The following is a 26,191-nucleotide window of genomic DNA, read 5'->3' as shown; positions in this document are numbered from 1 at the left end:
CTAGCCACGCGCGCGCTGCGAGGGGAGCGAGCCTCCCTCCCCCTCGCACGGGCCTCTCTAACTGCACATGCGCCTCCTCCCACCCTGCATTGCGGGCAGCCCGAGCGGCCCATTGGCTGGGAGCCATGAGGCGCGTCTCCGAATCCCTCCCCCCAGTCGCAGCCTCGCCCCCTGGGGCCGCCTCCTGCTGGGAGCGCGCGGGAGACTCCGGGCAGATGGGCGGGGCGCGCGACTCTAGCGGGGGAGGGGCGGTCATCGCCTCCGCCTGTCCCGCGCCCCGTGGAAGGCGGGACCCGCGCGGGGAAGGGAGGAGCCTGCGGAGCCTCCCCGCGGGAGGGGGCGCACGTAGCAGCTGCGGGGCCTTGGGGCGGGAGTAAAACCTCCCTCTCCTGGAGCCCCCGTTTCCGGCAGGCGCCGGGGGTAGACTCGCCCGATGCGCTCCTTGCTGGAGGTGTCAGTTTAGCTGAATTGTCGCCTCCCGCCCCGCTCCCTCGCCCTCCTTTCTGCCCGGTCCCGGCCGAGCGCCCGCGTGTTCCCCCGCCAGCCCCGGAGTCTGAGCGTCACGCTAGTCCCAAGGCCGGTCACGGTGGTTAGAGCTGAGGCTCTCCCCCTGAGAAAGCGCTCTGCTTGGCTGTGAAACTGTCCCCGCTAGGGGAAGGAGGGCGGCAGGATGGGCATTTTAACCTGTAAAGATGATTTGTAGGATTCTTGCTCTGTTGTTTCCTTTCACACTTGCAAACCACGTGTGTCTGCAAGAATGGCAGATTGCGGGTTTCTCTGCGATCCCTGGGGAGATTCCAGATTGTTTTAGCAGCTAGCTGAGCGTATTGCGCTTAACCTGAGAGGAGATGGAATCAGCCAGGTGTGCGATAATTGAATATTTGTATTGCTTTGGCATCATCATAAGGGCCATCATGGCTTGTTGCCACCGCCATCACATGCTGAGACCTGGTGACTTAGAATTTTATCACCAGTTATATCTACCTAACACTTACCTTGTATTGCAAAGTCCTCTAGGGCAGGGGTTCTCAACCTTTTCTTTGCTGAGGCCCCCCCTCAAGGTGCTATAAAAACTCTAGGGTCCAGCAGGGGGTGGGGGAACTTGGGGCTCTGGGCAGGGGGAGACCCTTGGGCACAGACATAGTTTTACTTCCATTTACAGGGACCTCACAAGGTCCAGGGGTGGAGCACCACCTCCACTTCCTGACTCACTCAGGAGGCAACCCAGCCTGTCCCGGCTGTGGGGGATGCAACCAAAAAATATAACTAAAAGGAGGAACTCAGTTAAAAAAGTTTGAAAACTGCTCAGGGTGCAGGGAGGAGGTAGCTAGAGGCTGTGTGCGGAGAGGGGAGTAGTTCCGGATGCAGGCAGGGGGTAGCTAGATACTGTGTACGGAGGGGGGCTCCTAGGGTTGCTCCCAGCTTTGGGGGGGCAATGGGGCTCCCAGCTTCAGCCTCACACCTCTTCTGGCTTTGGGGGCTTAAGGGGGTGCTGGCATCAGTCCTGCACCGCTCCTGGCTGTGGTGGGGGGTGCGATCATTAGCCCTGTGCTGCTCCCAGCTTTGGTACAGGGGGGCACCAGCTTTAGTGCTGAGACTAGGGGCCAGCCATGGGGCTCTGCTGACCTCCTGAAAGGGCTCGTGGACCCTGGCTGAGAACCACTGCTCTAGGGACATGGCTGTTAATTTTTCATGGAAGGCACTGAGATACAGTGATGGTCACCGCTATAAACTCTGAGATAACCCATTGGTGAGGTGAGCATCTGTCCACCTTAGATTGTAAGCTTTTTGGGGCAAGGACCACTTTTTGTGGTGCTAGACACTACCACCACTAAACCTTGTTCCTGATCCTGGGGTGAGGGAAGTAGATATCAGCTATGTGCTGAGTAACGCCTGAGAGATAACTGCCAGAAAGATAATGGAGCAAATAGTTAAATTTATGAACAGAGTGAATTTAAACATGAGGTTAAATACAAAACAATTAAAAATAATTAAGAGACAGAAGAAACACATAGTATTGCATACTCTTCCTTCTCTTTTATCAAGCACAATGGCCTTATTTTTTATTTGTATTTTCCAGTAACACCTAGAGGCCAACCAGGCCAGGGCCCGAATGTGCTAAAGTGCTGAAAGCAGAGATGGCAAGTGACAGTGTCTGTCCCAAAAAGTTTATAAATCTAAAGAGACAAGACACAACAGGTGGATGACACAAGTGGGCAAGGGTAGAATGAAATAAAACAAAAGGATATGCACAATTCTTAGCCAATGAAAAGCAGTGATCACAATTTGCCACTTGTCCAGCCATTATCTGATTGTACTTTCCTGCAAACATTACAGAAGAGGTGAGTTCTGAAGAGATGAATTCTTATGGATTCTGACTGAGCACATTTCCCACAGAAGTGCTTATCATAGTAGAGAACTGAGTTTTGCGGGCTGGCATCGCCGGTAGAGGTAAGACAGACATGAACCTTACTCTAAGATATAAGGTCGGGTACGTAGGGCAGAGTTAGATTGTGAGGGGCTTTGAGAGTACAGACAAGAAGTTTGAGTCTGATACAGTGGAATAAGGGAAGCATTCAAAATTAGGAAATGCCAGTGTAACTGTTGCTTTGTCCCTAGCATATGTATATTTTGATTAAGTCCATTATTCCTTTAAGGTGGGATGGGGAAACTTTTTGGCCTGAGAGCCACATCTGGGTATGGAAATTGTATGGCAGGCCATGATTGCTCATGAAATTGGGGGTTGGGGTGTATGGGAGGGAGTGAGGGCTCTGGCTGTGGGGTGTGGGCTCTGGGGTGGGGTCAGAAATGAGGAGTTTAGGGTACAGGAGGAGGCTCCGGCTGGGGATGTGGGCTCTGGGATGGGGGTGCAGGAGAGTGCTCTGGTCTGCGACCGAGGGGTTTGAAGGGCAGGAGGGGGTCAGGGCTGAGGCACGGGAGGGGGCCAGGGGTGCAGGCTCTGGGCGGCGCTTACCTCAAGCAGCTCCCGGAAGCAGCAGCATGTCCTCCCTCCGGCTCCTAAGCGGAGGCATGGCCAGGCAGCTCTGCGCACTGACATGTCTGCGGGTGCCACCCTGCAGTTCCCATTGGCAGTGGTTTCTGACTAGTGAGTGCTGCAGAGGTGGCGCTAGGGGCAGGGGCAGTGTACTGAGCCCCCTGGCTGCCCCTACGCTTAGGAGCCAGAGGAGGGACATGCCACTGCTTCTGGGAGCCACAGCACATGCAGAGCGGGGCAAGCACCCGACCCCACTCCCTGGCAGCAGCTCGAGGGCCAGATTAAAACGTCTGAAGGGCCAGGTGTGGCCCCTGAGCCACAGTTTGCTCACCCCTGCTTTAAGGAAATAATATACAATCTTATTACCTTAAATAATTATTTAGACACTTCACTCTGAGTAGATTGAATTAGATAAAACAGTAAAACAAATTTATTAACTACAAAGAGAGCTTTTAAGTGAGCACAAATAATGAGCCATAAAAGTCAGAAATGGTTACAAGAAAAATAAAGATAAAATGCCTATTAATATCTACTTGAGAAACCAACTTAGTTGCAAAGCAAACTTTCTACCACATGTTCCAGCAGATTATTGACCAAATTTTCAGGTCAGAACCCTGCCCCCAGAGTCCAATAGCTGTTTTATCTGCCCAGGTGCAGAGGATGAGGTGGACAGGAGGAGAAAGAGGGGTACCTTACGGTGTTTCTCCCTTCTTTTTGTAGTTTCAGTCCCCCTCTTGAAAAACATTTCCAGCTGAGACCCAGGAGACAAAGAGTCTATGTGGAAGGATATTCCCTAATGTTTTCTTTCACCTGTTTGAACTTCCTGTGTTTTCCCTCCTGCTTGATGATTCTGTTTACTGCTTAAATACAAATTAAGGCAGGCACACATTCATTTGTTTAGGATAGGCCTGTTTGCTGACTTCTACTTGGGCAGGGCGGTGGTGTTTGGAACAGATATTAATGTCATACAGAAAAATCTTATAACTTCACATACAATGTTGTCACACATATTTTATCAGAATGATACTGACCAGCAAATTATGAGTTTTCACATGATAACTTACAAGGCATACCTTGTACAAAGATTATTACAATAGTGTGTAGGGTGTGAATACAGGGGTGTGTTTTGTCACACCCTCTTTCTCAGAGCCTAGCTACTACTTGGACTTCTTGAGATACAAAAGAACTGGCAACAATTAGAAGAAGATGGTGCTTTTTCTGCCTCAGCCTAAAGGGGGGTTGGTATCAATTTACAGTCACATACCCCCTACTGTAACTGTTCTGAAAAGGTTTTGTGACTGCTGTAATGCTTCTTAAGGCATCCAGAACTGTGAGTTACCTTGTCACCACCTCCCTCCAGCATGGAGGGGGCCTTGCTTGTGCTGGCCGGGTATTGGTTCCCTAACACATCAGCCTGTCAGCAACTCAAGCACTATCCTCTGAGCTACACCAGCTCTGTCTTTGCCTTGTAGGTTGACAACAGATCTTGCGTGACCTACAAAATAAAAAGGCGTCATATAAAAAATGGAAACTAGGTCAGATTACAAAGGATGAATATAGGCAAATAACACAGGAATGCAGAGGCAAGATTAGAAAAGCAAAGGCACAAAATGAACTCAAACTAGCTATGGGAATAAAGGGAAACAAGAAGACTTTTTATCAATACATTAGAAGCAAGAGGAAGACCAAGGACAGGGTAGGCCCACTGCTCAATGAGGAGGGGGAAACAGTAACGGGAGACTTGGAAATGGCAGAGATGCTTAATGACTTCTTTGTTTCAGTCTTCACTGAGAAGTCTGAAGGAATGTCTAGTATAATGAATGCTTACGGGAAGAGGGTAGGTTTAGAAGAGAAAATAAAAAAAGAGCAAGTAAAAAGTCACTTAGAAAAGTTAGATGCCTGCAAGTCACCAGGGCCTGATGAAATGCATCCTAGAATACTCAAGGAGTTAATAGAAGAGGTATCTGAGCCTCTAGCTATTATCTTTGGGAAATCATGGGAGACGGGGGAGATTCCAGAAGACTGGAAGGGGGCAAATATAGTGCCCATCTATAAAAAGGGAAATAAAAACAACCCAGGAAACTACAGACCAGTTAGTTTAACTTCTGTGCCAGGGAAGATAATGGAGCAGGTAATCAAAGAAATCATCTGCAAACACTTGGAAGGTGGTAAGGTGATAGGGAATAGCCAGCATGGATTTGTAAAGAACAAATCGTGTCAAACTAATCTGATAGCGTTCTTTGATAGGATAACGAGCCTTGTGGATAAAGGAGAAGCGGTGGATGTGATATACCTAGACTTTAGTAAGGCATTTGATACGGTCTCGCATGATATTCTTATAGATAAACTAGGAAGGACAATTTAGATGGGGCTACTATAAGGTGGGTGCATAACTGGCTGGATAACCGTACTCAGAGAGTAGTTGTTAATGGCTCCCAATCCTGCTGGAAAGGTATAACAAGTGGGGTTCCGCAGGGGTCTGTTTTGGGACTGGTTCTGTTCAATATCTTCATCAACGATTTAGATGTTGGCATAGAAAGTACGCTTATTAAGTTTGCGGACGATACCAAACTGGGAGGGATTGCAACTGCTTTGGAGGACAGGGTCAAAATTCAAAATGATCTGGACAAATTGGAGAAATGGTCTGAGGTAAACAGGATGAAGTTCAATAAAGATAAATGCAAAGTGCTCCACCTAGGAAGGAACAATCAGTTTCATACATACAGAATGGGAAGAGACTGTCTAGGAAGGAATATGGCAGAAAGAGATCTAGGGGTCATAGTAGACCACAAGCTTAATATGAGTCAACAGTGTGATACTGTTGCAAAAAAAGCAAACATGATTCTGGGATGCATTAACAGGTGTGTTGTAAACAAGACACGAGAAGTCATTCTTCCGCTTTACTCTGCGCTGGTTAGGCCTCAACTGGAGTATTGTGTCCAGTTCTGGGCACTGCATTTCAAGAAAGATGTGGAGAAATTGGAGAGGGTCCAGAGAACAGCAACAAGAATGATTAAAGGTCTTGAGAACATGACCTGTGAAGGAAGGCTGAAGGAATTGGGTTTGTTTAGTTTGGAAAAGAGAAGACTGAGAGGGGACATGATAGCAGTTTTCAGGTATCTAAAAGGGTGTCACCAGGAGGAGGGAGAAAACTTGTTCACCTTAGCCTCCAATGATAGAACAAGAAGCAATGGGCTTAAACTGCAACAAGGGAGATTTAGGTTGGACATTAGGAAAAAGTTCCTAACTGTCAGGGTAGTTAAACACTGGAATAGATTGCCTAGGGAAGTTGTGGAATCTCCATCTCTGGAGATATTTAAGAGTAGGTTAGATAAATGTCTATTAGGGATGGTCTAGACAGTATTTGGTCCTGCCATGAAGGCAGGGGACTGGACTCGATGACCTCTCGAGGTCCCTTCCAGTCCTAGAGTCTATGAGTCTATGAGATGTCCACCAGACCATGAGCCCATTCAGAGTGTCCCCCTATATTATCATCCCCTGATCATGGGATATCCACAGAAATCTCAGATCCTCTGTTTCCAAAGGAACAATGTACCCCAGTTTCACCTTATACCCTTGCTCCTGTGTTATGCATGGCACTTGAGTTCAGTTATAAGAAAAAAGAAAGAATAGAGATTAAATTAAAAAGCAGTGTAAGAGATCGGAACATATGGTTATATGTAAAACAACATCATAACATGCCTTCTAAATCTTAAATTTAACTAACAAGTTATCTTCCTATCTTAAGAAGTTTATCCCACCAAAAGTTATCTTCAGTGTTTCCAACCAAGCCTGGTTGAAAAGACCTCTTCTCATAAGATGAAGTTTGCTGGCAGCTTGTCCTCACAAATTGAAGAGATCACTAGGGGTTCATCTGCATGCCAGATACAGTTTCAAAAGTTAATTGTCTTACCCCTAAACACGATAACTCCTGCTGCTTTTCCTGTTAATTTCACAATCCTTCATTTGCATTTGGCTGATACACAAGTGGATGCCCATTGTGAAGCATGCAATGCTCAACATGCACATGACCAGCCAGAGAGAGATAAGCATCTTTTCCCCCTCTTGCAGTTACTAAGGAGAATGGGAGACAGTCCAGCAAGAGATCCATTCTCCCAGAGAACCAGGAACTGTTTGTAACCCCCGGAGCAGTTCAGCCAGTCACAGAACAGCATCATGGCCAAGCGTGATGCTGGAGAAGGCACCTCTGGTGAGTATGCAAGTCCAATTAATATATGGAGTTCACATTCTTATACTCTGTTTAATTAAAAAAAAAAACTATGAGGTACAGTATCTATTTGCTTCCGAGTAGCTGCACCAGGTAGGCAGAGAGTGCTCTATGACAAAGGCTGTTTATGTGCACAGGAATGGCCTGGGAATCCTCCATAGAGAGCTACCATATCTCTTTTTCTTCTGTTATCATCAATGGTAGCAGATATTGTAATAAAAAAGAGTAATTAAAGAGAAATTGCTTCTAAAGTTGTCATCTTTCAGTCACTTCTCTGACAGTCAGCTGAACCATGTAAAATGGCAAATATGAATCAAAAACAGAGCAGGGATAATGTGAAAAAAACCCTTTTATATTGGCTTGAGCAGGCATGAAATGATGCAACTGTACGTGTTCAGGACTCTGGAAATACACAGCAGTACAGTTAACTGTATTCAAAAGGATTCTGGAGATATATGGCAGTACAGTTATAATTCATACCATTAATTACTTGTACCTTACTGATTACATTAAGCAGTGACCAATGTATTTTAAAATCTAAATGTTTAATATGATTACCACTTTAGATTTAATTGTTCATGGAATTGCAATGCATTGACAATTATGCATTTACAGAAATGTTGGGGTATGTGATTTGGTTCCCCCCACCTTTTCTGGAATGGTTCATGGCATCAAGAATGCGTCAATCATTGGTGTAAGGCAGTGGTTCTCAAACTATTGTACTGGTGACCCCTTTCACATAGCAAAGCCTCTGAGTGCGACCCTCCTTATAAATTAAAAACACTTTTTAATATATTTAACACCATTATAAATGCTGGATGCAAAGCAGGGTTTGAGGTGGAGGCTGACAGCTCGCGACCCCCCATGTAATAACCTTGTGACCCCCTGAAGGGTCCCAACCCCCAGTTCGAGAAGCCCTGATGTAAGGCATACCTGTGCTTATATGTATCACATGTACTAAATGTGATAATGACTTTCACTGTATGAAATAGTCTTAAGAACGCTCTATGGTACTTTTTTAAGTGTTCAGAATGTGGTGTGTTTTCTGTTACTTTAATATAGTAAGAAATTGTCTTGATGACAACAATATGTGGGTTTTTTAGGGCTTTTGGTTTACTTTGTGTACTTACCTTAACATCATTTGATTTTAACGAATTAAGTGCATGCTTGGTGTAAAAGAGTCTGATAAAATTCAAAGATAATAACAGTAGTTGCTTTAAACAATCCTGAAAATTTTCTTTCCCTTATAAATTTGTCCCTGTCCCTGTCTTTGAATATCTAGTATCAGAGGTAGCCGTGTTAGTCTGGATCTGTAAAAGCAGCAAAGAATCCTGTGGCACCTTATAGACTAACAGACGTTTTGGAGCATGAGCTTTCGTGGGTGAAGACATGCATCTGAGGAAGTGGGTATTCACGTCTGTTAGTCTATAAGGTGCCACAGGATTCTTTGCTGCTTTTTTGAATATCTAGTGACCCTATAGCAGTTAATTGTCGTTATATAGTTGTACGTTTACAAGTAAAGGTTAGGTTGTGAAAAGGATAAAAATGCTTTGTGCTGAGCCTGCTAAGGCACTTACGTCGACCTAACTCAAGTGTCTACACTAAAATGCAACTCCGACTGATGTAACTCACCCACTACCCTGACTTAATAACTCCACCTCCATGAGAGGCATAGCGCTTAGGTCCATTTAGTTAGATGGACGCAATGTCAGTGTATATCCAGGGCTGGTGCAAGAAAGTTTCACACCCTAGGCAAAACTTCCACCTTGCGCCACCCCCGCGCCCAGCTAACCCAGCCCCCCACCTGAGGAGCCTGCTGCTGCCCCCCCACAGCAGCTACCCCCCTCTGAAGCTAACCTCGCCCAGGGAGCCCCCCTCCACGGCTGCTAACCCCATCCGGGGAGCCCCCCCCCGTGGCAGCTAACCCCGCCTGGGGAGCCTGTCCCAACTCACCTCGGCTCCGCCTCCTCCGCTGAGCATGCTGGTGTCGCTCTAATTCTCCTCCCCTCCCAGGCTTGCGGCGCCGAGTGGAGGAGACTTAGAGCGGGGGCTGTGTGCTCAGCGGAGGAGACAGAGTGGAGGTGAGCTGAGGTGGGAAGTGGTTCCTCTGTGCGCCCTCTCCCCCCCGTTACTGCAGGTGGCCCTCCTCCCCCCTCAGCTCACCTCCACTCCACCTCCTTGCCTGAGCGGGCTTTTAGGCGCCCTCGGCGGCTGCCTAGTTTGCCTAAGTGGTTGCATCAGCCCTGTGTATATCAGTGATATACAGACAGAGGCTCGCAAGCCACAAATGACTCTTTAATGTGTATCCTGTGGCTCTTTGCAGCACATGATATTAAAATACTATGTGATTTAATTATTAACAAATCAGAATCCTTTTACTGTTATTAACCAATTGTAGTTGATAAAATAATAATATTTGGTCAGTCATTTTACTGTGAGAACTATATATATATACTGTTTAAATATGAATATATAATACTATAGTAAATGAAACAATGAATTCACGCTACTACTTCTTCTGGGTAATGTTGATTTATCGCTAATTTGTTTCCTGAGGTCTGAGTATCACTGGTGAAGACACTATGTTGCTTACGCTGACTGTTGCTACTTTTCAGAAGCTATCCTAAATTGGTGCAAACACTCCTGGTGAGGACACAAGAAGCGTAGTGTGGACATGTAAAACCGATTCAATTGCAGCAATGGCTGTACATCGAAGTAACTTAGGTAAACTTAAATTTAGTAGTGTAGACTTTGCCTAAGTTAAGTCATTTGATTAAAAGAACTGGCCCCCAATTGAGAAGAGCGAGCAGGGCTAGTGAATAGAACACTGGACCCGGATTTAGGAGATCTGGGTTTTATTGACGCACTGCCTCTGACCTGTGCAATGACAAGCAAGTTATTTCACTTCTATGTTCGGGTTTCCCCACCTGTAATTAATAATACTGACCTTCTTTGTAAAGCACTTGGAGATCTACAAAAATGTGCTATTTGAGAGCACATTTTTTTTATTACAGAGCTTTAAATAGAAAGGGGATCTTAACATTACCTATAGAGGAGCTGCCTCTTCACTATAATTATTCCCTGTGCTTAATCAAAGAGGTTTTACTATTTTTTAATATTAACTGTCTATTGTTTGCAAGTTCACTTAAAGTTTGCTAGGACCTCATTAACAAACTAATCTTCCAAATGTATTGGGGCCTCCATTCATGCTCACATTGACTCTTTTTCCCCACTCGCAACCAGCCAGCTCTTCTCCAACTTCCCCACGTCTCTGGGACAATTGAATTCTATGAACAAAAGAGGAGATTCTTGATTCCACAAATCCAATGTTCCATCTCTGGCTGTGGCCCATGCTGGTTGCTTCTGGGGTCCCCCTGCTCCTGTCTCTCTCTTCCAGTGGCATGCAGGAGAAGACTAAATGGACAAATGCAGACTGGAAGCAGGGTTATAAACTGGGCTTTTATTTCAGAGCATTTAGTGTATTTACAAGAGTTTAAAAAACAATCCTCCTGGCCCTCTGCAAGAGACAGAGAATGCATGCTCAAAAGGTGTGAGGATAATTTGAGCCCTTAGCTACTCCACACCTCACAAGGGCTAACAGTTGGAAGAATGTAACAGTGGGCGCTCATGGGATGGAGACTGGGAAGTAGTGTGAAATTATTCAGAAGTCCCTAACAAAATATATGCCATCATACTTGCAGCTAAATCAGATTAAGCAAATCATCCAAAGGCAGATACACATATGAGGCCACAGTCACGCATGCCTGGCTTGCCTGAGTGTAAGCAGAGATGTGCAGATGCACTCATGCCACCATATGTGCATGCACTTTTCCATTCTCAACCAGTCATTCATGTATGTACACAGGCAAACGCATTCAAAGCCACACTCACTCCCATCCATGCACACATGCACAGAGACACATATACATGTACTTTGTTAATGCTCTTTTACATGTGTTTTAGGTACAGAAAAGAGCTATAGAAATAGCAGCAATCTCACCTGACCTATCAGCACCTGAGAAACTCCATTACTCCCCTCGAGCAATAGAGGAACAGGAAGCTAACTTCTCCCTCTTTCTTGTGGTGGCACCATCCAACCCCTGAACACCCATGACTGGACCCCAGTCGACGTTCCCTTTCCAGGGCTGGGAGGTTGGGTTCTGTGTTATATGTTGGCCTCCAAGTTTTGGTCACAGAATCAATCTGTTTTGTCCTTTCAGAGGTGCTCCCCCATGGCAGCTGCTCTAGGACTTTGTCCTGGTTTGAAGGCATAAGTAACTTTGTGGTTTACTGAAAAGTGATCATTAACCTTCCACCAGCATCACCTGCTGCCAACCCCAACAAACATACCAGAGTGGGTGGGGAAAAGAGGTGGAGACGCACAAGAAAGACAGAATGGGTTAGAATCCTCTCTGAAGAGGCAGGTCAGAGCTACAGAAGGGAGCACTAAAGCAGAAGAGGTTAGAGTTGCCTGTGCAGGAGGTAAGAATGGGGATTAGGGCTGCCCGGCCAGCGCCTCCTGGATAGCCTCGCTGCAACCACTCAGTTCCATCTGGTTGAGGACGTAGCTGATGCGCTCCACTGTGGCACCCTGGCCCATCTGCAGCCTCCACTGTCTCAGCATCTCGTATTGGGCATCCCGCACGCGCCGCTGCTCCAGCTCAATTCGCTCAATCTCATAGTCACTCAGCCCCAGGCGTCGCACAAACTCCTTCCACCGAGACAGCAGGACATGGTCCGCCACAGTATAGAGAACAACAGGGTCTGGTGAAACATGCAAGGGGACATCAGCAGGGTCTGGGGAAGTGGAGCGGGGATGCAAATGGCACCAGTGTAGACTAGGGTGAGAAACATGATGGTGCTGTGTTGGGAAGCACCTCCCCCAGATCAGGTCTTGCACCCCTCTGAGCGATCACACAGACACATGTCACATCTGGGTCTGAGCCTATCTACAAATGAATATGGGGGGCCTCACAAGCTTGTTCACGGGGATGGTCTTGCGTACACGTGCACACATGCCAGGCCATTCTTGTAAAGATGCTTGCACTGTGTCACTGCCATGCATTCACAGAGTAAAGTACAGCAGGCAATAAGCTCACCAAAACAAGACTGTCCAAAACTGGACACATGCAACAGGCCACTCTTCGCTGGCCTCAGGCAAACACCAACACATGTGAACTCATATGTACTAGATCTGTTTGGGCACAGGACTGCAACTGATGCACAGAGTTGTCATGCACATATGCATGCAGGTGCACATGCTGCACAGGCAAATGCACATCCCACCCCCATGTGCATGAAGAAATCCTGTTTCTCACGGGGAGCTGCACTCACTGTCTGGGAGTTGAGTCTTTCCAGCAGGTCTGACACAATCTGGTAGCTCCTGTTCAACCATTGACCTTGGCACAGCATTGGCTGTCCACATTTTTTCGATCTGGGGTGTTACTGGAGCAAAGGTGGCAGCTTTCCTCTCGTTCATCACAACCTGTGAGAGACAAGTATTTACTCCGGAATCACCACTGGGGCAGCCCAACACCCACTATATCTGAGGGGAACAGCTGCCACTGCACACTTAACAAGGTAAAGAGAGATGTGGATCAGGGACCCAGGAGTTAAAACTTCCCCATGAGGGAGGAGACCCTCCCCCAGACACCTTATTTGTGAGGCTGGGGTCAAACATTTCTTACCCACACAGCAAGAGGGTTAAACTTTCTCTTGGCATCAGAAAATGGGGGTCTAAGAGGAAACATCTACAGAACTGAGTCATGCCAGGAGCCCAGCTCAGGGCCACATGCTCTAAGAGATCTCAGATGAGTTCCAGAGGAGGGAGGGGACAATCCCTTTTTATACAGTCTTGTGGAGTCCCTTAATCCCAAAGAGGCAGCGACAAACTGAAGGAGCTCAGAGAAGAGCCACAGAAATGCTCAGGGGGGGTGAAGGGATCAAGTTCTGAGGAGAAATTAAATGAGCTAAATCTGCCGGGCTTGGCCAGGCCAGGCATAAAGGATTGTCTGGGGCGGGAACGGAGGGGACATGAGACCCATCTGCAAGTGTCTGAGAAGCATGAATCCTGAGAGACAGAATGGGGCAAGATGAAGCCTGGGGATAGGAACTCAGGAACTACTCCTCACTAGTCAGGCGGTCTGTGAAACTGAGAAGTCTCTTTAGGTATACGGCCCAGAGCCCTAATGCTCGGGACGTTCAAAAGTACGAACCCTGAGAACAGGCTGGGGGAAGAACATTGCCCTGGGCCCCAGGCAGGTGGAATGGGACTGAAGGGAATGATAATCTGAAGGTAGGTTTCTGCACTGAGTGCCATGCTTACTTCAGATACTGTCTCCTTCTTTGGCTGCTGCGTAGAGACTGAAAAAAAAGGAGAAATTGTTTTCAGTTCCTTCCATCCAAGATAAACAGAAAAAGCAGCTCAAGCCCATGGGTGCCTCCACAGCTCTGATTTCACTCGAGGGATTGTGGTGAATTGCACAAATCCCAGCAACAAGCTCACGGGAGGGATTCTCATCACTGGTGTGAGAATAGATGCAAGACTGTAAGAACTGCCAAGATCAGGACAGTGAGCTCATCTACTCTGGCATGCACCTCCATCCTTGCACTAGGTCAGACCAATGGGATGCTGAGTCCCGTATCTCCCTCCCCAGCCCCCTGAAATCCGTCCAGCCAGTATCACCACCGAGACTGTTGTACTCACCACATGAGTAAAAGATAGCAGTTGTCACTCTTTGACGGTATTGCTTGATCACTTTAACTGCAAAGAGTAGCCCCAGGCTAGCTGCAAGCACAACGACGAGGCCAATGAGCAAGATGATATGACCTAGATGAGGGAGGGAGATTGAGTGAGTAACAGAAGGAAGGGGAGAGAGTGGAAGTAAGGACAGGAGCAAGACCGGAAAGGGAACATGTAAAGATGGGGATGGGAGTGAAAGCAGAGGAAAAGTGGGGAGAGAGGAGGATGGATAGGGCAGTAATAGGGCAGGGAGGATGGCGATGGGGTTGGTAGTGAAAGCAGAAGCAAATGTTGGAGGAATGCCAATACCCTGCGAACCCCAGTAGTCATCCTGCACTGAGGGGAATGTTGATGGCCTCAGCACTGTGGCACAGTCCTTCTTACATTCTTCTTCATTACAGCTGAAAGAGGGAAGCAGAAATCTGAGTGATGTGGGGAGCGAGGGCACCATGTATCAAGTATTCCCAGGGACTGCCCATTTCACAGCTCCTTGCAAATCTGTCTGGTGACAGCACTAAGGGGCAGCCTGAGCCTGGAAGATGAGGTTATTCAATCTGCCTGCCGAAGGTCAGTGTCTAATGGAGTCCATGCTCACTGTTGCACAAGTAGGGGGAGCATAGGAACAGGAAACCAACCTGCTGCAAGGGTTGCAGTTATTTTTGTGCAGGAAGTATCCAGGGTGACATACACAGATCGTGTCACTGTTCTTTGTACCTGTAGAGAAAAGAGGGAAATGTCAGCCCCAGGGGAGATGACAGAGAAGGAAAATCCCTCTAGGGTGGAGAGAGGATGATCTCTCTTTGTGGGTGGGGAAATTGTTGTCTGGAAGGTGAATCACTTGATGGCACGAGTGTTTGGGAGAAGATGGGGCCAGGTGTGACGCTCCTCGGTAGATGGTGGTTGGGGAGAACAGTCCCAGAGCAGGGAGATCACTCTCAGGCACAGGATAAAGGGGAAACTGCTCCAGTGTAGCAGAAACTGGGTTGAAGGGTGGAAATAGAGAGGTGCACAAGGGGAAACATTCACTACAGAGCAAGCAGGAGGGGAAGGAGAGGGAGAAGTGGCTCCAGAGCAGCAGGCATGGGTGAGGAAGCCAATCAGGACGGGGGGAGGAAAACACTCTGAGGTGTGGTATGTCATGTGTGGGCAATATCTATAAGGCAAAATGCTCTAGTGCAGCTGTGAGGGAAACTGCTCAAGGGGAAGTCACCAGCTGCAGGACATGGCAGAGAGAGGCAAAACTCACTTGAGGAAGGGAGGGAAAATGGCTCCAGAACTCATGGGGGGATGGGGAGAGCACTAGGGGGAGGAAGGAGGGAAATAGCTCTAAGTCAGAGGAGAGGGAAGGAAATTGCTCAAGGGCAGGAGGAGGAGTGAAGTCACTGTAGGGCAAGTGTGTGTGTGTGTGTGTGTGTGTGTGTGTGTGAGAGAGAGAGAGAGAGGAAAGCTGGAACGGGAAGGGGCAGGGCAGAGGAGGGGACTCGCCTAAGGGGCAGGGAAATTCATACCAGGGAAGGTGTGAGATATGGAATGGGAAAATTGCCAAAGAGAGGGAGACTTGCTTCAGAACAATTGGGGAGGGAGCTGTACTATGGGAAAAGAAAGAAAACAGACTACAGGAGAAAGTGGATGGAGGAGGAAGTGAGTCTAGGTCAGGAGGGAGGTGGTGCAGAACCAAGGCCTGGTCTACACTAGAAAATTAGATTGGTTTAACTATGTTGGTCAGGGATGTAAAAAATCCACACCCCTGAGTGGCATAGTTAAGCTGACTTAAGTCCCTATCTAGACAGTGCTTGGTCGATGGAAGAATTCTTCAATCAATCTAGCTATCATCTCTCAGGGAGGTGGATTATCTATGACAATGGGAGGCATTCTCCCATTAGCATAGGTAGTGTCTACATTGACTCACTACAGTGGTGCAACTGTAGCATTTTAAGTGTAGACAGACCCTCGGTCTCTCCATAAGGAGAGAGTATAGAAAAAATGACTCTCAAGTCAGGGAGAGGCTAGAGGAAAAAACTTCCCCATGCAAGGGAGAGGGAAATCAATCAAGGGCAGGGGGAGCAATGGAGAAAATGATTCTACAACAGTGTGGGAGTGCATCACTCCAGGACATAGGAGGTGTAAAACTGCTTCAGAGTGTATGAGAGAGTAGGATCCTTCCAGGGCTTGTTGAAGGGAGTGGGAAGACATTGCTCCAGAGCAGTGGGGGACAGGTATCCACACCAGAGCAGAAGGAAAAATTTACTCAGGACAGAAAGGACTGGCTCCAGCACAGGCAGGGTGGGAGGAATTAATATGAAGCAGGAAATTTCTCCTGGGTATATGGAGGGGGGGAGAAAATTCACTCTGTGGTACGGGACAGAGATATAATCTGTGTTGAGGGAGCAAAGGTTGCATGGGGGCAAGGAGGAGTAGCGAAGACTGTAGAAGGTGACATCATTCCTGGACTCAGGGAAATACAGTAGGAGGGAATGAACAAGAAATTGCTCCAGCAGAGAAATCACACCAAGGCAAGGGATATGGCTCCCCCAAGGCAAGTGGGTGGGAGGAAGGGGTTGCTATGTCCTGCCTTGGCAGCAGTAACAGCTGTCTGTGTCACACTCACAGTTTTGCCGGATGGTCCCGTTGTGGCATGGGCTGCAGTTCTTACATTTGAATAAAGTATTGAGTTCACTCTGAAATTGGTTGGTCTGACAGCCACAGACTGTATCCTTCTTTTCAGTGCACTCAGACAGTGTTATCTGCTGTAATTCTGAGGGGCAAGAGAGAGAGATGATTCCACCCTCTTTCCACCATTGGGTCCTCTTCATGGTGACAGTACAGGCCAGAAACAGACATCATCATCCTCTGTTTTCCCCAACTAAGAGTTGGTAGCAAAGAGCCTGACGATCACTCCCTACAGGCTCACGTCTTCATCAAAACACCACCACTCCACTGCAATTACCAACACTGTCCATATCCCTTTCCTCCACTGTTCTTGTCCCTATCCACCCACCTCCACTCTATCCTCATTCCTCACCACCGTATCCCCATGTCCACTCCTGCAGTCCCTGTCCCACCACCACCACCCACTTCCCCCATCCCCATCATTCCACGGGTGAGACTCACCTGCACGGCACCGTTGGCAACTAATGCATTTCCTCAAAATGTTATCCGTAGCCGTGAATGTGCCCTTAGGACATCGCATGCAGCGGGTCGCAAGAATGTCTGACTGACAGTCTTCCGCCAAGTAAGTCCCTGAAACAGAATCACCTAACAAGGATCTGACAGGCATAGAGAGACATTCTCCTAGGGCAAATGAGAGCCAGGGACACTGCAGGGGACAGGGGAACCCAGAGCTGAGAGGCTGCTCTAACTATAGACAAAGCAGACAGTTGCCTAGGATAGCAGCTTTCTGGGGGGTGGCCCTCCCATGGCATTGTGACCTGGCATGCTAAAGGGTGGGGTGATTTTGTAGTGGGATTGGGCAGGGGTGAGGGGTGCACACTGAAGTTTTGCCTAGGCTGCAGATTGTCTTGAGCAGCATCTGGCTGAGAGTGCAGGTAAATTATATGTTTCCTTAGCCCCAGCAGGGGATGCACTCACCAGGGTGAAGGGACAAGGGGAGAGGACATCCCATGACTAAAAGTACATGTCTCCTTTACCCCAGGATGTGGCATTCTCACCAGGGATAGCTTGGGAACAAGAGATATTTGGACTGAGAGTTCAGGAAACAGGAATGCCTCTCTGGCCTTAGCAGTAAAGACTCACTGTTACACTCTACTGTACCTGCGTGGCATCTCATGCAGCAGTGGGTCCTGTTGGAGTGTAGGTACTCTCCCACCTGACACTTTGGCTCCCTCTTCTTTCTCCCCAGGGCTATCCCATGGATTTGTTGGGTATCTGAGTTTGGGGCTACTCCCAAGCATTCCTCAGCCCACACCCAGGCCAGAGTTAGAATGAGCTGGAAAGGGAAAAGACCACTGTGAGAAAACATTTCCTTGGGTAGAATTCACAGCTGAGCCTAGCACCAGCCTGTCATGACAAGGAGACCAACTGAACTGACCTACTGCTTGAAGAGAGACTGTAGTGGATATAAGGTCTATGAACCACATGGAATTTTAAGGAAGGACTGAAATCCCTTCACTTGAGTCATGCGAAAGACAACTGATTCCTGATTAAATCTTTTTTTGTAACACATTTCACTGTTTAAAAACTAATATGCTCCAGGACTACAAAGACAGAGCAATGTAACAACATTACAGCAACTCACTCATCTATCATTATAAGAGTATCTCCGCCTACCTTTATTTTAATGTTTTTGTTTTGTCGGTGTTTGGTTGGGGAAATTGCTTTAACAAAATAATTTATAAAGCTGTGAGCTGAGAATATTTTTGACTGCAGTCTAATTACTATTTCCGTCCTTAAAGAAAAATTATATTTTCCTTTCTCATTTAAAAACTTTTTTACTTTGTATGTTACCTCACACAGATTATTGAGAAGTTAAGCACTGGGCTGTGAGAAAAGAAAGAACACCCTATGTGAAAAGTTTTTAATGCACTACACATCTAAAGGCTAACACTTGATATTTTGGTGGCCTATATAGGCATAATAAGTTAAATAACATTTTTCCTTTGTACCAGGGGTGGGCTGACTTCTCAATGAGAAGTGTGCTGTGAGAATGTACTTGTTTTGCTTTGCTTCTGTGAAATTGTTTTGATCTTTGCTTTTATAAGTTCTTTGTAATTTTATTTGAGTGCAATGTTTTCCTAACTTGCTCTTGTGAAAGGGATTAGTACCAGCTGCAAAGAAACAGACTTTTTTCTGCTGTGAGAACTTTAGCAAAGTGAAAGCTAAACCAATAAAGATAATAAAGAGTTGTGGTTGTGGGTTTTGGAAAAGATAAGCATACAAAGGTGCCTATTACATCTGTATGACATCCTATTCCCCTCTCAAAAGTTAAAAATTTTTAAGAGAAAGTTACACATGTGAAAACCATTCAAAGCTACAGAAATGTTAGGAAAATGAAATTCTGGCAAACGGGGACCTCCTCTCTCAAAAAATGTCAGAGAGCTATGAATTATAAATAACAGGTAAGAGACTGTCAGCTCTTTCAGTTGCCACAAAACAAAGAAAGATTAAGAATGTATTTAAATGCACATTTGTGTGATATATTGAACCAACTTGGGGATGCTCTAAGGCTCAAGTCCAGAGATGTTTGCAAGAGGGACTTGAAAACAGTCAACATCAACACTGCAAGCTGGGAAGATGCAATTAGCAACATGCCATACTGGAGTGATACAGTGCACTAGGGACTCAAAGAGGCTGAAGAGAGGTGGTTGAGAGAGGAAGGTACAGAAGGCCTCTAGAGCTAGTAGTGCACCAACTTTACCTTCTTGCCCTGTGCTTTATGCCCACATTATCTGTGAGAGGAATAGTCACTCAAGAATTGGTCTTTTTAGCCACTCACAATGCTGTAGCATGACACATAGTAACTGAACTGCTTTGGCACTTATATCATCAACTTTCAAGATGGACAGTTGCCATTAACCAACTCACATGGAAGCAAGATGGATTCCACAGTTGCAAGGGTAAGCCAGTTAGACACAAAGAACTGATTATAGCAATTGATTGTTTGCTGGAAAGAAAGTGGAAGAGCATTCATGCAGGTGGTCTGATAATTATGAAGCTGATGTTCTAGCCAAAGAAGCAATTTTCAACAAGATACCATGGGAATTTATAAACATAAACCAAATGTAAATAAAGTACATAGTATAAATATAGGAAATACTAGAAAAGCCCAGGCCAAGCATACAGAACACAAAGTCATGTAAGTTGATTACTCTGATACCACATCTTCAGGCATAACAGATGAAGGGACAAGGATGAATCAGATTTTCTGAAAACAGTTACAAGACAGCCATTTCTAGGTTTTACAAATACATAAAAGGTTAATAAGTTTTATTGCTGATCAAGATCTGAGGAATAATAAAAGAACTATAAACCAAAGATGAAACAAAACAAATGACTCAGCCTTTTACACACACAAAATACCATAATAACTAATTCCCGAGAACTATTAAAGACTTTTGTTAATGCATATTGTAGCAGGGTGGACCCCTGCTCCTGCCCTGAAGGCGTTAAAAACAGCCCAGAAGAGGGCTATGGCTGGGGCAATAAGCCTGGGCTGATTGGGGAAAGTAGGCTCAGCTGTGGCCATGCTCCAATCAGGCCCAGCTGGCCCCTATAAGAGGCAGTGAGCCAGGAGCCCACTCAGTCTCCCTCTGGCTGTAGAGGGAGAAAGGCCTGGTTGCTGGACACAGGGTACCTGGGTGAAGCAGGGCTGGGGAAAGGTGAAGGAGCTGGAGAGCCCCAGGCTGTGGCCTAGCATTAGGCCAAGAGATACTGGGTGTTGCAGGGGGCAGCCCATGGGTAGGCAAAAGCAGTGGGTCCAAACCCCTTTGCCTATGAGTGGCTGATACTGCAGTCTGCCCCAGGGTGTGGGGGCTAGATGGAGACTGGGCAGTAGCCAATACTGAGGCAAAGTGGGGTTAGTGGGGTGGGGATTCCCCTGGGAGGATTGGTGGAATACTGCCGGGGGCAGCACCCCAGTTAAGAGTCACTGGGGTCCAGGGAAGGACTTGGGGCCAGAGGACAGGTGGATTACTGGCCTGCAGAGGGTGCTCCAGGCTGGAAATTGAGCTAATTCCTGGAAGTCACCAGCAGGAGGTGCCACAAGGGTGAGTCTGCTTGTCTACAGAAGTAGTCATTTAGGAATCCATGACAGCTACCAAGCCCTGACGTAAGCAGCATACTGGCAAGACATGCATGAGCTACTTTGAAGGAGGTTGTTATGCTCCATAAATAGCAACTTACCAGGACAAGGTTCAGACATCCTTTGCAATCCAGAGAAATTGCTTTCTGATGGTCAGATTTACAACTTGATTTTAGTGGACCCATTCCACAGATCAAGATGGGATAAATATATGCTAACTAACACCTGTCTGTTTACAAAATGGATCGAATTTATTCCCCACATTAAACAATAGTTCAAACCACAGCATATGTGCTGGTGAATCATGTTTTTAGTCACTGAGGCATACCTCAGGGAACAAGAATCAGAAAGCAGTTCAAGCTGTGTAAAATACTGGTAATTAAACCCAAAATTACACATTGCATACCATTTTAGTTATCTAGGCCAGACCCCCACAACTGTACTGCATTTTGCTGTTTCATCAAGGAGCCGGTTCTAGCTCTCTGTTCCACATTTCTGCCACCTCAGGTAGCTGTCTACATCTGTTACAGTGCCTGTCAGTTGGGATGGGGAGGGAGAGCACCCATATATGCCCATCCTCTGCATGTCCTGGTGGTGATACAAAGCACATGCCTCACCCACCACAGCTATTGGCTGGTGCAGGGAGGCATTGAGAGTCACGTTCTCCCCTCCCCCTGCCCATCTTCAGCCTGGCAAAACCCAAAGCCACCACCTCTGCAGTTCACACCCTCACAGGCACTCCTGTCTAGCCTGAAAGTACTGTAGATGTCCGCAAGTGAGGGGGATGTGAGCAAGTAAAAGGAACTAGGTGAGGAAGACAACAAGGGAGAAGAAAAAGAGGGAGCAAATGGGGAAGAAAATAAATAGTTGCAGAGGGGAATAGAGGGGCTGTTGGTTATTACAAGTTGGCTACAGTATTGGAATTAGAAGACAGTGGCTAAAGTATTGAAATAATCATAGGCTCATCATCAGTTTGCTGAGTTTTCATCTCCTTCAGGAAGAAACGTTTGAGTGATTATTTCAAGGGACAACAAAATTTTACAACGTAGATGCTTTATTAAAATGTAAAGAATAGGTAAGCTCACTTCCTCTATTCTGTGTGTTTTAATAAGTCATTCGTCTGTGTTATACAATAGTTTTTCCCCAGACATATTAATTCCAGTGTTTTAATGTTTGTGTGCTAGAACAAACATTTGTGTAGCATCTACACTAGAATTCACGGTCACGTTACAGTGTTAATACGTTAAAACAACTAAAAATTCAAGTGTAAACAAACCCTTATGTGTACAAGTACACTGGCTTTTATGGTATAAATACAGCACTTGATGCTACTGGAGACTTTTGGGAGGAGGGGAAATTCAAGCTTATCTGTGGACCCAGCTCCTTGTGCCCCTACACTTTTAGATTACATTTATTCCACTGGCTGCAGGCTAGTTTCTTTGTGCTAAACGTTTGTAAAGCAAGAATACAAATATTTAATTGGTGAACGCAAGCTTCAGTGTCGCCAACTCTCATGACTATTTCACAAATCTCTTGATGTTCAGCATTTTTCCACCTCCATGAGTCACGCAATTACATGAGAATCTCAACTTTCTTTTTTTAAAAGAGGGAAGTTACTGGCCCTCAGAATTGCAGAGAAAAAGCTTGAAAATGTGACTCAAGTGCTCCCTAAAGACTCAAAACCCAAAAATCAAATAAAGAAATCCAACTCGTATTTTGTAAAAAATATTATGATTTTGGGGGGCAGGAGTCATGCTTTAATAAGAACATATCCCTGAGTACTCACCCCACTGCCCAAACATAGTGTTAGTGGGTGCTGTACTGCACAGAAAACTATGGGTGAGTCAGAAGGGAGCACTCTCTCCTTTGAGTCAGTACTAACTCTCATATATAGGTTTTAGGGGGTAAATGCCACTTAATTCTTCCCTCAGCAAGGCAGTGGTTCTCCAGTGCTGCTTAGGAGAGGAGAGATTCCTTTCTTTCTGACTAATCCCAGCAACTGAGGAGTTAAAGTCTCCAGGCTGGCTGGCAGGTCTGGAAAGCAACTGCAATTCCTGTAAATCCAACCTCTTGCTGAGTCAGAGCCAGATTAGGGAGGGAGCTCATTAAAAATTAATTATTTCTGCTATGGCAGGAAGTCAGGAACAGGGAAGAGAGGCAGCTGCCTGAGGCGAGAACACCAGAGTGACACAGTAACCCCTAGAGTCACTGAATACTAAAGAGTCCTACTCCAGGAATATTCCCCTGGAATATAAAGCCCTGTGGAAACCCCAAAACACAGCTTCACAGGCCCCCATGGAGAACCCAGTTCCCTGGAGATTTCTCAAATTGAACTATCACTCCAAGAGTCAGGGTGAATAAAGCCAGACAGGGAGCACTGGAGAGGCAGAGGAAACTGGAGGTGCTGAAGGGCTTTGACTACACAAGGTGGAATATCAGAGGGCACTATTTCAGGTTGGGGGAGGAGGGGCAACTTTACATTGGTTTTTTTTGTAGATAACCTAGAAATTAGCTGATAGGATCACTGTATCTACTTTCTTTATAAAGAAAGAAAAATATATACAAACATCAATTAAAGCTATATATTAAGTTTACATGTAAATTTAGAACAATCAGGGAATAGTACAGCTAGATATTCCCAATCCCAAATTTTGAGGTATCAGTTTTGGAACCTTAACACAGATATCAGAAACACAAGTTTGATACTTAGTACACTATCTTTAATAGAAATAAATAAAAATAAATAAAATCTGCTCTCTGTGTTACTGCTGTTATCTACTCTATTTTAGTCAATTGTTTTTCACTCCACTAAAAAGGTATTTACATAATTAGTAACATCTGATTAAGTTTTTTTTCTCTTTTATTAAGAATACAAATGTATTTTTCTAATTATTTTGGCATTTATGTTTACCAATCACAATCATGTACGGGACTTAGTAACATTTGACTCCATCATTACTATCAGACTTGGAACCACATTTATTCTCATATAAACTTCAAGTTATTTTACAAATATAATTAAGAATACAATTTGAAAATAAGAGACCTTCATCTGCACAGTGTCTCAAATTGTATGTTTAGCGTATTTTAAAAACAACTGGCACAGCTAAGGTGAGTACAAGCTATATTTACATTCTAGAAGGATATTATTTGATTGTACCACTTTAAATAATGAATGACAAAGCACAATATGGTAATAAAAGTAATAATGATAATTACTCTAGCCAGGACTGGTTAGGCATTTTAGAACTCACTACTCAGAGAATAAAATTACAGAGAATATATGTGTATTGCGCATTTCGACAGGAAGTACCAAGTAGTAACAACAATGATAATAATAATACAAGTGTGTGAGTGTGTGCGCACGCACATTGGGGGAGACTTGTGTTAGTGTCTCTGGGGGGAGACTGTGTGTGAAAGAGTGAGTGTGTTGGGGGAGTGTGTAAGAGACTGTGCGTGTGTGCGTTTGGGAAGGATTGTAGCGGGGCGACTGTGTGCGTGTACCTGAGCTGTCTCTAAGCCATACACTCAGGAGACTGAACGCTCCCACTCCTGAGCCAGAGGCACCAGCACAGACAGGTTTCCTTTCCCCCCATACCAGCTCAGCAGAGACCCACTCAGGCACAGCCACCTCTGGCATTGGTTGAGGTCTCCCAGCACCTTGCCAGCCATGGATTAGTTTCCCAAAGAAGGGGAGACTGCCAGGACCATGGTGGCAGGAGCTGGGTGACTGGAGAGCAGCTGCTGCTGGCCAGGCACCTAGTTCTGGGAGGCGTGGTTACAAAGGGCTAAGGAAAATAGCCCCCCTGCAAGCCCTCCCCCGCAACTGGTAAAATTATAATGTGGTATGAAATGGGGGGGGCATGTGCCCCCCCCATGGCAACCCTGGGAATGAGAGAGAGTGGGGGAGACAGACACAGATGAGGCAACAGGAATTACTGAAGAGATTAGATACATAGGGACAGGAAACACAAGACAACATTCATTATCCAAATTTGTGGAACTGGGGGGTATTGGAAATGTAGGTGATGGGAGGACTGGAGGGACTGTTAGAGCACTGCATTTACAGGAGGAAGCAGAGATGTTGTAGGATTGTGGACATGGCTGGGGAACCTCAGGAGAAGCATCTCCTTCATAGTTAAGTGTTATTTCCTGTGGTGCTACAGTGAGAGAAAGCAGCCTCAGGTCACTCACCAATCCAAGTGGGATATGGCTAACTTTCAGCCTAGCTTATGTAAGGGAACCCCACCAGAGGAGTGCAAGCTCACGGACTCCCATGACGCATCAGGTGTATACAGTGTTATTGTAGCCCTGTTGGTCCCAGGATATTAGAGATAAGATGGGTGAGGTAATAGCTTTTAAAGGACCAACTTCTGTTAATGAAAGAGACAAGCTTTCAAGACAAAGTTCTTCTTCAGGTCTGGGAAAGGCAGAAGAGCTGTGTGTGGCTGGAAAGTTTCTCTATCTCACCCACAGAGAAAAATACATTACCTCTACAACCTTCTCTCTCTAAAACTCATCAAGGACAGGAGCACAGTCTTTCTAGGGCAGAAGTCCCCAAACTGTGAGGTGTACCCCTAGGGGGCTGCCGAGGAACATTGGGAGGGGTGCACCTGGTGCCCAGGCCAGCCCCTACAGGGGGAGTGCCACCCAGCTCCACCCCTGGCCCCCCCAACAGCCCTGCACCCTGGGTTCCGACTGTGGGCCCGCGACAGGGGCCTTGGTCCCCTCCCAAGGCTACGCTCCCCAGCTGTGGCCCCAGCCTTGCCTCCTTTACTCCTATCCACGCCCCTCCCTCCAGGAGCCATGGCCCAGCCCCAGCTGGGGCGGGAGGGCAAAGTAAAAAATGTAGGGACCACAGTTCTAGGGGGTCACACCAGTGGAGGAGAGAGCAGCTCATGAGGGGAGGCAGGGTATCAGTACCAGCCCATTTCTACAGAGGGGGAAAAGGAGACCCCAGAATGGAAGGGACTCACAAAAGGCACATCAGAAAATAAAACTCAGATTGCCTAACTCTCACTCTCCTCCCATTTTAACCCACCAGACCCCACAGCCCTCCCAGACCTGGGGATACAACTCAGAAACTTGACTGCCAGTCTTCCTGCAGTTTCCAACCAGACCCACACCACTCCCAGCCCTGTGCTCCCATTAATCCGACTCTCCAGCCTGGTGACTGATTGTTGGGAGTTAGGTGCTCATCCCAAGTGTTACTCACCGTAGCCACCAAGGCAGGGGAAGGCTCCGGATGGGCCATGGTTCTGTCGTCTCCTACGTCCCCATGATAAGACCCCCGTCTACAGAGAAGCCCCCCAAGGCTAACGCGGATCTAGCACCAGGAGACCGTACATAAACTGAAACTAGTAAGTTCTGCAACTTCCTGCCAGCAAAGGGTGAGAAAGCAACAGGAAAGGGGGGGGCAGAGGAGGGAGGTAACATGGAACCGTAAAGTTAACCCTCCCCTACCCACAG

The 26,191-nt window shown here is 46.5% G+C and overlaps 1 protein-coding gene and 1 long non-coding RNA gene across 4 annotated transcripts; one reads left to right on the top strand and one right to left on the bottom strand.

The window, feature by feature from the left end:
* The first annotated feature begins 639 nt into the window (after nt 1-639).
* Nucleotides 640-14,594, top strand: LOC127055729 (uncharacterized). 3 transcript variants are annotated; one of them, XR_007775593.1, is made up of 4 exons: nt 640-862; nt 2,338-2,451; nt 7,067-7,205; nt 14,367-14,594. It is a non-coding gene; the product is annotated as an uncharacterized LOC127055729 (long non-coding RNA). The 3 variants fall into 3 exon arrangements; XR_007775591.1 differs by lacking the exon at nt 14,367-14,594 and adding an exon at nt 9,780-9,868; XR_007775592.1 differs by lacking the exons at nt 640-862; nt 14,367-14,594 and adding exons at nt 991-1,755; nt 9,780-9,868.
* On the bottom strand, nt 10,669-26,126 carry TNFRSF1A (TNF receptor superfamily member 1A). The gene is made up of 10 exons (XM_050959946.1): nt 25,938-26,126; nt 17,737-17,911; nt 17,077-17,205; nt 16,574-16,720; nt 14,601-14,679; nt 14,275-14,366; nt 13,930-14,052; nt 13,549-13,586; nt 12,558-12,708; nt 10,669-11,987 (listed from the first exon to the last, which is right to left on the bottom strand). The coding sequence occupies exons 1-10, from the start codon at nt 25,974-25,976 to the stop codon at nt 11,719-11,721; spliced, it is 1,242 nt and encodes a 413-aa protein (XP_050815903.1). The 5' UTR covers nt 25,977-26,126; the 3' UTR covers nt 10,669-11,718.
* Nucleotides 26,127-26,191: the final 65 nt, after the last annotated feature.

The sequence above is a fragment of the Gopherus flavomarginatus genome, chromosome 1, assembly GCF_025201925.1.
Source record: "Gopherus flavomarginatus isolate rGopFla2 chromosome 1, rGopFla2.mat.asm, whole genome shotgun sequence".
NCBI classification, from domain to species: Eukaryota; Metazoa; Chordata; order Testudines; family Testudinidae; genus Gopherus; species Gopherus flavomarginatus.
The sequence above is the reverse complement of the archived record's forward strand: the minus strand, read 5'-3'. Positions and strand labels throughout refer to the sequence as shown.

Bases quoted from the DNA above. Each gene is read 5' to 3' on its own strand.
- TNFRSF1A (XM_050959946.1), bottom strand. From the start codon at position 25,976: ATGGCCCATCCGGAGCCTTCCCCTGCCTTGGTGGCTACG. The intron at 14,367-14,600 runs GTTGGTTTCCTG...TCCCTCTTTCAG, and splicing joins AACTGCAACCCTTGCAGCAG to CTGTAATGAAGAAGAATGTA. The intron at 11,988-12,557 runs GTGAGTGCAGCT...ATGTTTCACCAG, and splicing joins AAAGACTCAACTCCCAGACA to ACCCTGTTGTTCTCTATACT.